This window comes from Pongo pygmaeus, chromosome 20, assembly GCF_028885625.2.
Source record: "Pongo pygmaeus isolate AG05252 chromosome 20, NHGRI_mPonPyg2-v2.0_pri, whole genome shotgun sequence".
Classification (NCBI taxonomy): Eukaryota; Metazoa; Chordata; class Mammalia; order Primates; family Hominidae; genus Pongo; species Pongo pygmaeus.
The window spans coordinates 18,004,798-18,015,758 of NC_072393.2; the positions used below are offsets into that span (position 1 = coordinate 18,004,798).

Here is a 10,961-nt window from a genome sequence, read left to right on the forward strand (position 1 = left end):
TCCTGGGTTCATGCCGTTCTGCCTCAGCCTCCTGAGTAGCTGGGACTACAGGCACCTGCCACCACATCTGGCTAATTTTTTGTATTTTTAGTAGAGACGGGGTTTCACCATGTTAGCCTGGATGGTCTCGATCTCCTGACCTTGTGAGCCACCCGCCTCGGCCTCCCAAAGTGCTGGGATTACAGGCGTGAGCCACCGCACCTGGCTAATTTTTTGTATTTTTAGTGGGGACAGGGTTTCAGTATGTTGGCCAGGCTGGTCTCGAACTCCTGACCTCATGATCTGCCCGTCTCAGCCTCCCAAAGTGCTGGGATTACAGGCATGAGCCACTGTGCCCGGCCTTCTTTTTTTGCTTTTTTCGGAAATGGGGTCTCTGTCACCCAGGCTGGAGTGCAGTGTCACCATCATAGCTCACTGCAGCCTTGAACTCCTAGGCAGTCCTTCCGCCTCAGCCTCCCAAGGAGCTACAGATTTCCCCTTTTAAAAGCACACAAGCCATACAGATGAAGGCCCACCCTAATGACCTCATTTTAACTCTATTACCTCTGTACGCAACCCTGTGTCCAAATAGGATCATACCCTGGGGTACTGGTGGTTGGCACTGGGGAGACACAGTTCACCCCATGACATAGGGTGTGTTCTCATGACATCTCTTTGTGAAACCTCTCAGTGGCTTATTGGTCCATTTTATAGATGAGGAAAGCTGAGGCCCAGACCAGTCAAGAATACACAGCATGCCATCATTTCTTGGTTCATTCTACAAACAATTACTGAGTGCCTGCTGTGTGCCAAGCCCCTGTGTTGGGCACTAGGGGTCCAGTGTGAGCAGACATACCTGGTATCCTTCCCAAGGGGCTCACAACAGACAGGCACAGGGCTAGGGGGTTAGGGCAGCAAGGATGCGAGCTTTGGTGGTGCAAGTCCAGGTGCTGTTGGGGCCCAGAGGAGGTGCCTGGCTCAGCCTAGGGAGGTGGGAGTGGGGAGGGTGACCCCCGTGCCCAGGGCATCATAGCTGAGAAGTAAGGATACAGAGCAGGGAAAGGAAGGCTATTTCAAGCAGGGACCCAGCATGTGCAAAGGCCCTGAGGTAGGAATGGGGGTTCTTTGGGTTGACAGGGGCTTAGAGGTGGGGCTGGGGGGTGGAGTGAAGCTGGAGTGTGGGGCGTGGCCAGGACTTAGAGGTGGGGCTGGGGGCGGAGTGAAGCTGGAGCCTGGGGCGTGGCCAGGACTTAGAGGTGGGGCTGGGGGCGGAGTGAAGCTGGAGCGTGGGGCGTGGCCAGGACTTAGAGGTGGGGCTGGGGGCAGAGTGAAGCTGGAGCCTGGGGCGTGGCCAGAGCTTAGAGGTGGGGCTGGGGGCGGAGTGAAGCTGGAGCCTGGGGCGTGGCCAGAGCTTAGAGGTGGGGCTGGGGAGGGGCAGGGTGAAATTGGAGCCTGGGGCATGGCCAGGGCTTAAGAGGCAAGGCTGGGGGAGGTTGTGGGGTGAAGCTGGGGCCTGGGGCGTGGCCAGGGCTGAGTGGTGGGACTGGGGGACGGGTTGAAGCTATAGCCTGGGGCATGGCCAGGGCTTAGAGGCAAGGCTGGAGGAGGTTGTGGGGTGAAGCTGGGGCCTGGGGCGTGGCCAGGGCTGAGTGGTGGGACTGGGGGACGGGTTGAAGCTATAGCCTGGGGTGTGGCCAAGGCTTAGAGGCGGGGCTAGGGGCAGGGTGAGGCTGGGGCCTGGGGCGTGTCCAGGGCTGAGTAGCGGGGCTTGGGGCGTGGTGAAGCTGGGGCCTGGGGTGTGGCCAGGGCTGAGAGGCCGGGCTGGGGGCGGGGTGAAGCTGGGGCCTGGGGTGTGGCCATGGCTTTGGGCTGCTGTGCCGGGTTCAAATGACATGGGAGGGGCTCCTAGAGAGCAGCGCTGATGTGGGCGGAGCCAGGTCGACTTTGTGGGCCGAGCCAGTCTGACTGGGAGCCATGGAGCGGGTGGGGAAAGCGTGTTGGAGAGAGGCTGGAGGCTTCTCACCCCAGCGACTCCTCAACGTCTGTGCCCCACAGTGAAGCACCCGCCAGCAGAGCCCTCCCGCTTCATCTCAGCTCCCACCAAGACACCGGACAAGATGGGCTTCGACGAGGTGGGCTGGGCCTTCCCTGGAGGCGGGGCGGGGGGCTGGAGGGCCCCTGTTTGCAGGGGCTGATCTGCCTCAGGGCTCTCCGGGCTGCAGGTCTTCATGATCAACCTGAGGCGGCGGCAGGACCGGCGGGAGCGCATGCTGCGGGCGCTGCAGGCACAGGAGATCGAGTGCCGGCTGGTGGAGGCCGTGGACGGCAAGTGAGTCCGAGGCCTGGGGGAGGGGGGGCGGGTCTGCACGTGGATGTGGGTGTAGACCTCGCTGGTAGACGGCAAGTGATTCAGATGGGGGCGGGCGTGGTGTCCAAACAGATGTAGACCACGTCAGTGGGCATCATGAAGGGGAAGTGAATGGGACCCGGGGGAAGGGGCAGATCCTCACAGTTGTAGACCATGGAAGGCAAGTGAGTCCTGACCCAGGGGAATGGGTAGGTTTGCATGCTGCCAGTGTAGACTGGTGGGGACTATGGAGGGGTAAGTCAGTCAGACCCCAGGAGAGGAGGAGAGCAGGTTTGCCCACGAGTGTATACCATGTGCAGGTGAGTGAGGCCCCATGTGCCCGGGAGGGGTGCCAGTGCTACAAGAGGTGGACCAGCTGCTCAACGCTGTAGGGGGTGGTGGAATGGCTGGGGATGGCAGAATGGCAAGCAGGGTGAACCTTCTTCGTGACCCTCTCCTCCTCCTCTCCAGAGCCATGAACACCAGCCAGGTGGAGGCCCTGGGGATCCAGATGCTGCCCGGCTACCGGGACCCCTACCACGGCCGGCCCCTCACCAAGGGTGAGCTGGGCTGCTTCCTGAGCCACTACAACATCTGGAAGGAGGTGTGTCCTGAGTGATGGGTGGGGCCAGAGTTATGACTCTTGATCTCATCGGAGATTTGGACGGGGAAGGGGTTGAAGGAGTTCCCCAAAGCCCCGGCCAGGCATCCAGCCTCAGCCATGGGACCCATGGCCTCTCTTTAGTGAATGATGCGTCACACCAGCTGTATCAACCCCAGGTGTGCCTGCCATCCTTCCATTGCGCAGATGTGGAAACTGAGGCTGGGGGGAGGGGTGAGACCTTTTGAGCAGCAGGTGGTGTCTGGGGCCTGAGACCTGTAAACAAATCTTCGTTACTCCCAGCCTGGTCTCTGTGCTTGATGTTTAGTAATAGAAGTCATGGCCACAGAGCCACTTTAAACCAGCACCTGCCCAGTGCTGGGGGCACTCACCAGCCCAGGCATCCTCAGCCACCCTCAGAGGGAGAAGCTGTGATTGGAGGAGGGTGTCTGACTGGGCTTGGAACTTGGGGCTGTCAGGGCCAGGCATGGTGGTGCACACCTGTGGTCCCAACTATTCGGGAGGCTAAAGTGGGATAGTGGCTTGAGCCCAGGAGTTAAGGCTGCAGTCAGCCAAGATCGTCTGCACTCCAGACTGGACAACAGAGCAAAACCGTGTCTCAGAAAAAAAGAGAAAAATGGCTCGACATGGTGGCTCACGCCTGTAATCTCAGCACTTTGGGAGGCCAAGGCAGGCAGATCACCTGAGGTCAGGAGTTCAAGACCAGCCTGGCCAACATGGTGAAACCTCGACTCTACTAAAAATACAAAAATTATCTGGGTGTGGTGGTGAGCGCCTGTAATCCCACTACTTGAGAGGCTGAGGCAGGAGAATCACTTGAACCCAGGAGGCAGAGGTTGCAGTGAGCTGAGATCATGCCATTGCACTCCAGCCTGGGCGACAGGAGTGACACTCCATCTCAAAAAAAGAAAAATTAATAAAATCCAGGCGTAGTGGCACATGCCTGTAGTCCCAGCTACTCAGGAGGCTGAGGCAGAATTACTTGAACCCGGGAGGCGGAGGTTGCAGTCGAGATCGTGCCACTGCACTCGAGATCGTGCCACTGCACTCCAGCCTGGGTGACAGAGCAAGACTCCGTCTCAAAAAAAAAGAAAAGAAAAGAAAAACTTCTTATCATCAAACGTGAAGCCAAATGGGGGTGTGCGGCTGCAAGGTGGGAGGTGCATGAGGCGTGGGCATTTGAGGGGCTAGGAGGCCTTTCTCTTCTGAGATCCATTATGGATGGCAGAGGGCAGAGGTTTGGATGTCCAGATGTCCCTGGAGCTAGGAAAGGCGGGGAGATGCGCTGGCTTCTCTGCGGGTCTTTCAAACCTTCTCAAAGCAGAGCTCTGTGCTTTAGGGTCAGGCCTGGCCTTGGCCTTCCTGCGACGTGGCGGGGCTTCCTCCCTCAGGTGGTGGACCAGGGGCTGCAGAAATCGCTTGTGTTTGAGGATGACCTGCGTTTTGAGATCTTCTTCAAGAGACGCCTGATGAACCTCATGCGGGACGTGGAGCAGGAAGGCCTGGACTGGGACCTCATGTGAGTGAGGGTCTGAGGGTGGGGTGAAGCTGGGGCCTGGGGCAAGGCCAGGACTTAGAGGTGGGGCTGGGGGCAGGGTGGAGCTGGGGCCTGGGGATGGGTCATGGCTTAGAGGCGGGGCTTGAGGGTGGGGTGGAACTGGAGCCTAGGTACATGGCCAGGGCTTAGAGGTGGGGCTGGGAGGCGGAGTGGAGCTGAATCCTAGGGGCGTGGCCAGAGCGCTGCTGCTGAGCCTAAAGCCTGTGTGTCTGGGTGTGGTCAGGGTTGTGGGCGTGGCTTGGGGCAAGGCCAACCCTTGGAAGCCTAGCAGGAGGGCTCACGTGGTCCCTGGGCCTGAGAGCACTGTCAGGGCTGTAGCCTATAGGGAAGGGCCTTGGAAGGATCACCCAGAACTCAAGGGACCTGGCCAGAAGCCTGCAGGCTTGGTCAGGGCTTAGAGACTTGACTGAGGCCTGTGGAGGTGGATGTGGCTAAAATTTGACCGGGCGGCCTGTGGGCGTGGCTGAAGAGCATGGGGGTGTGGTCAGAGCTGGAGGTGTGGCCGAAGAGTGTGGGGGCGTGGCCAGGGCGCCTGGGTCTGAGAGAAGCCCCGGGATGGGAGTGCCACCAACATGTTTCCAGCACTGGAGCCGTCCTTCTCTTCTGTAGGTGGGCTGGTTTGTCCTCTCCCTTCCTCCATCTCTTTTTTTCCCTTCCATGTGCAGTGCCCTAATCTGCATTCTGGGAACACTGCCCTAATCTGCATTCTGGGAACACTGCCCCATGTGAATGGTAACTGCACCCCTCCATTCCTGACTGCCCCCCATATCAGGGCACCTCACCCACCTCCACCCCCACTGTCCTCTGAACTCAGAGCAGCTTCAGCCTCAGAGAACGTCTGCGTGATCCTGCTCTCCACAGCTCCAAATCCTCCATGGCTCCCTCACGCCCTTTGGAAAAACTCACTCTTCTCCCCCATGACCCCCAGACCCCTGGGCTTCTGCATTCGCTCCATCCAGTCACAGCACTCCGCAAACATGCTGAGCCTGCTCCCATCCCAGGACCTGACGGGATAACTAGATCCCTGGCTTTCTGGGCAAGCTCCCTCTGGACGGCGGGAGGAGAGTGACAGGCCCGATCTTGCACCCCAGCTACGTGGGCCGGAAGCGGATGCAGGTGGAGCACCCCGAGAAGGCTGTGCCCCGCGTGAGGAACCTGGTGGAGGCCGACTACTCCTACTGGACCCTGGCATACGTGATCTCCCTGCAAGGCGCCCGCAAACTGTTGGCTGCTGAGCCGCTCTCCAAGATGCTGCCTGTGGACGAGTTCCTGCCTGTCATGTTCGACAAGCACCCAGTGTGAGAGGGGCAGGCGGCTGCTGGGCTGGGGTTTCACGGTGGGTCTGTCCTGGGAGAGTGGGGGCGTGAGACTCACGGGCTCCGTGAAGATGTCTCTTCTTTTGCCTACTTCTCCCTCCGTTTGCCCCCTCCCAGATCTGTCTCCATTTGTATCCCCTGCACACTTACGTTTTAATCTATCCCCGCCGACTTCTTCTTCACCCCCAATTTTTCCTCCAGCTGTCCCCTCCCCTGAAGCCATTGCTGCCCCTCACTCCCCTCCTCCTCTCCCCAGGTCCGAGTACAAGGCCCACTTCTCCCTCCGCAACCTGCGTGCCTTCTCTGTGGAGCCACTGCTCATCTACCCCACACACTACACAGGAGATGATGGCTATGTGAGTGACACCGAGACCTCAGTCGTATGGAACAATGAGCACGTCAAGACCGACTGGGACCGCGCCAAGTCCCAGAAGATGCGGGAGCAGCAGGCATTGAGCCGTGAGGCCAAGAACTCGGACGTGCTCCAGTCCCCACTGGACAGTGCTGCCCGGGATGAACTCTGAGGGGTGGCAGCCAGAAAGCCAAAGCAGCCATTGCTGGCCCAGGCTCTAAGTGCTTACTGAGGACATCAGGGCCACCTCTGGACCCCTTGGCAGGCCACAGAGGGCTCTCGTGTGGGGTGGTGTCCAGCCAGCTCTTGCTAAGCAATCACGTGCACACAGGCAGCATTAATGGAGTGCCTACTGCATGCCAGCAACAGGGCTTGGCCCCGGGGGAATTGGGAGGAACCAAGTCCTCTTCATCTGTTCATGTGCCCAACACTTATTAAGCACCTGCTGTATGCCAGGTTCCCATGTTATGACAGTGAATGAGACATAATTATTCCCTCCATCAGCGATTGATTCAGTCATCAAGCAGTTACTGATCAGATTAAGAATCAGGCAGTAGTTGATACACATTCACTTTTAAAATTCATTCAAGGGTTTATTGAGTGCCTATATGTGTTGGGTACCATTCCAGGCTCTGGGATTTTTTTTTTTTTTTTTAAAGAGCAGAGACTCCCTCTGTCACCCAGGCTGGTGTGCAGTGGTGTGATGTTGGCTCACTGCAGCCTATGCCTCCCAGCATCCAGCAATTCTTGTTTCTCGGCCTCCCAAGTAGCTGGGACTATAGGTGCATCATCACATCTGGCTAGTTTTTGTACTTTTAGTAGAGACGGGCTTTCACCATGTTGGCCAGACTGGTCTTGAATTCCTGACCTCAAGTGATCTGCCCGCCTTGGCCACCCAAAGTGCTAGGATTACAGGCATGAGCCACTGTGCCCAGCCCAGGCTCTGGGAATATTGAGATAAATAAGATGCTTCTATCCATTTATTCAAGCACATATTGATCACCTGCTGTGTGCCTGGCACTCGTGTCACAAAGATAAGTTCCTGATTTGGTACACTTACTGAGCACCTGCTGAGTGCAGGGAGCTGAGCTATGGGATGGGAATGAGAGTAAACAAGGTACTTTTCACTTTTTTCCTTTTTTCCTCACTGCTAGACGGTGTGGGAACGTCTCACTCTAATTGGCTTCTTTCCCACATACCTCAAGAGCACTGACTGTGTGCCGGGCACTAGTGATACAAAAGAGTGTGACAGTTGTTCAGTCTGCATTTTTGATCATGGGCTACGTGCCAGGTGCTGGGGCCCAGAGATGAACAGAGATCGGTTCCTTCACTTCTTCATGCCACAAGCATTTATTGAGCACCTGTGTGCCAGGCCTCACAGACTCCGAGTTGGGTTGAAGAATGGTTGACTGAGTTTGATTCTTCCTGTACCCCCAGTCATCTGAGCTGTGTGCAGACAACATCCCCCCACCACCCAAGAAGGAGGGTAGCTCTTCTGCCACCAGGGGCAACCACAGGTCCTGGTGGCCCCACGCCACATGTCAGCCCCCCTGGAGGGGGCGCCAGTTGGAGATGGGGGCTGGGTGTCCCTGGCCCACCCCCGGTCCCCTGTGCTTTACCTCCCTGCCCTTGTGTCTCAGGTGTGGTCCCTGCCTGCTTGATGAAGTTGCTCTGTTCAAGCCTTTGGTGGGATCATGTGTTTGGGGGCTTTTAGGGGACCCAGCTGCACTGGGGCACCGCCAGTGGCCTGGGTAGGACATTTCCCAGCAAGGGCTGGAGGAGTTGCTGTGCCTTCAGCCTGAATCGAATGTCAGAACCAGCCAGCGGTGCTTCACCCTCTTGGGGATAACTTGCTTATTTTTTTAATAAATGTTCCTGGTTGGTTTTCACAGCAGTCTGTGGGATTTTGCTCGTCACCAAAACACTGCCCACATTCCCCACCCCGGGCTGGCCAACAAGATTTGGGAGGAAACCAGGGCAGGTGCAGTAGGGAAGCTGCCCAGTGGGGCCTGGCATGGTGGCTTATGCCTGTAATCCTGGTGCTTTGGGAGGCTAAGGTGGGCGGATCACTTGAGGTCAGGAATTCAAGACCAGCCTGGCCAACATGGTGAAACCCCCTCTCTACTAAAAGTACAAAAATTAGCCTAGTGTAGTGGGGGGATGCCTGTAATCCTAGCTACTTGGGAGGCTGAGGCAGGAGAATCGCTTGAACCTGGGAGGTAGAGGTTGCAGTGAGCCAAGATCGAGCCACTGCCCTCCAGCCTGGGCGGCAGAGCAAGACACAATCAAACCAAAAAAAAAAGAAGCTGGCCAGTGGAGCTACTGTGGGGTGAGGGTGTGGTGAGAGCCCTGTGTCCCCTCTCATGCCATAAAACTTCCCCCAAACAGGCGGGGGACCGACAGCTCTGTCTTGAGTCAACTTCAGGATCCTTCCACATGACTTTGAATAAAGAGGGGCTGTCATGCTTTGAGTCCCCCTAAAACAGACCTCAACATGAGGATTAGGGCTGGGCATGATGGTTCACGCCTGTAATCCCAGCACTTTGGGAGGCCAAGGTGGGTGGATCACCTGAGGTCAGGAGTTCGAGACCAGCCTGATCAATAAGATGAAATCCCGTCTCTTCTAAAAATGCAAAAAGTAGCCAGGCATGGTGGTGTGCAACAGTAGTCCCAGGTACTTGGGAGGCTGAGGCAGGAGAATCGCTTGAACCCAGGAGGTGGAGGTTGCAGTGAGCCGAGATCTTGCCACTGCACTCCAGCCTGGGCAACAGAATGAGACTCCATCTCAAAAAAAATAAATAAATAAATAAAAAGAGGATTAGGCTGGGTGAGGTGGCTCACTCCTATAATCCCAATGCTTTGGGAGGCTGAGGAGGTGAGAGGATTGCTTGAGGTCAGGAGCTCAAGACCAGCTTGGGCAACAGAGTGAGACCCTCATCTCTACAAAAAAAATTGAGAAATTAGGCATGGTAGGGCATACCTGTAATCTGGCTACTCAGGAGGCTGAAGCAGGAGTATCTCTTGAGTCTAGGAGGTTGAGGCTGCAGTGAGCCATGATCACACCACTGCACTCCAGCCTGGGCAACACAGCGAGACCCTGTTTCTATAAAACAAAACCAGAAAACTTCTCTGAAATAGCCCAGGGACAGGTGGCCAACTTCATTCTATCTTGGATCAACCACAGGATCGTCCCAGATTACTTCAAATGAGCAGAGGGGCTGTCATGGTTTGGGTCCCCCAGTACAGACCCCAAGATGAGGATTGAAGGGCACTTACGTTATCAGTGACTCCAGGAACTTGCCATGGAGCAGTAGGGAAGTGAGACAAGAAGGGAAAGAGCAGTCCCACCCCAGGGAGAGGGGGCTGGACATTGCAACATGCCCAGTCGCATTTGGATTTTCTGGGTCAAATGCTTACAAATCCTCAGGATTATTACACCTTTAGGGTATGCAAGAATATACCTGAGACTTTTATAAACTAACACAGGGGCCAGGCGCGGTGGCTCACACCTGTAATCCCAGCACTTTGGGAGGCCGAGGCTGGCGGATCATGAGGTCAGGAGTTTGAAACCAGCCTGGCCAATATGGTGAAACCCCGTCACTACTAAAAATACAGAAAAATTAGCTGGGCATGGTGGTGAGTGCCTGTAGTCCTAGCTACTTGGAGGCTGAGGCAGAAGAATCACTTGAACCTGGGAGGCGTAGGCTCTAGTGAGCCGAGATCATGCCACTGCACTCCAGCCTGGGCAACAGAGCAACACTCTGTCTCAAAAAACTAAAAACAAACAAACAACAACAACAACAAAAAAACCTAACACCGATGGTGTTCAATCAGTATGGAAAAAATCAGAACTTACAGCTAAGCAAATTGACAAAGCAAAAATTAAATCACACCTTTTCAGACACAACTAACATTTTCAAAAACTTTCCAGCCTTCGTTATTTGCATGGTGTAAATATATATGCATTTTGAAAAAAAAGGAGGACCGTGTTACATAAGCTACTACAACCTGCCTTTTTATTTTTCATGGAACGCACTTTTATTTTCTAAGCATGGGATCAAACTGTACCTATTTTTTAAAAAACAACTTTTATTTTTAAATGTAACAACTATTGTGGACATCCTTTCCAAAATAGGGTTAACATCTACGAGCTCTTTTTGGATTGTTATGGAAAATATTCCCTGCTGTTTCCTGCAGTGAATAGCATTATACAATACATCTTTCCTACTGGATTTTTTGTTTTTTTGTGGTTTTTTGTTTGTTTTGTTTTGCTTTTTGAGACGGAGTCACACTCTGTCACCCAGGCTGGAGAGTAGTGGTGCGATCTTGACTCACTGCAACCTCCACCTCCTGGGTTCAAGCAATTCTCCTGCCTCAGCCTCCTAAGTAATGGATTACAGGCACCCACCACCACACCTGGCGAATTTTTGTATTTTTAGTAGAGACGGGGTTTCACCATGTTGGCCAGGCTGGTCTTGAACTCCTGACTACAAGTGATCCACCTGCCTTAGCTCCCAAAGTGCTGGGATTACAGGCGTGAGCCACTGCACCTGGCTTCCTACTGGATTTTAAAATTTCAGTTGGGTAAATTGAGACAGGTGGGATTGCTGTATTAACCGGGATGTGTACTTCAAGTTTCAGTAGAGGCTATCATATTTCTTTTTCTTGTTGAATCCTAACTATTCATCATCTATTGGCCAGAGTGAATTATCCATGTTTATTAAACAGTCCCTTCTGTGAAATATTTTTTTTTTCTTTGAGGCAGAGTCTCACTCTGTCGCCCAGGC

The 10,961-nt window shown here is 54.9% G+C and overlaps 1 protein-coding gene across 1 annotated transcript in view; it reads left to right on the forward strand.

The window, feature by feature from the left end:
• COLGALT1 (collagen beta(1-O)galactosyltransferase 1) overlaps positions 1-8,063 on the forward strand; it is a 28,401-nt gene extending 20,338 nt beyond the window's left edge. Inside the window, exons 7-12 of the mRNA XM_054465969.2 lie at positions 2,035-2,111; positions 2,202-2,308; positions 2,798-2,930; positions 4,340-4,467; positions 5,598-5,804; positions 6,079-8,063. Coding sequence (XP_054321944.1) covers positions 2,035-2,111; positions 2,202-2,308; positions 2,798-2,930; positions 4,340-4,467; positions 5,598-5,804; positions 6,079-6,346 — 920 coding nt within the window. The 3' untranslated portion in view covers positions 6,347-8,063. The remainder of the gene's footprint in view (positions 1-2,034; positions 2,112-2,201; positions 2,309-2,797; positions 2,931-4,339; positions 4,468-5,597; positions 5,805-6,078) is intronic.
• Positions 8,064-10,961: the final 2,898 nt, after the last annotated feature.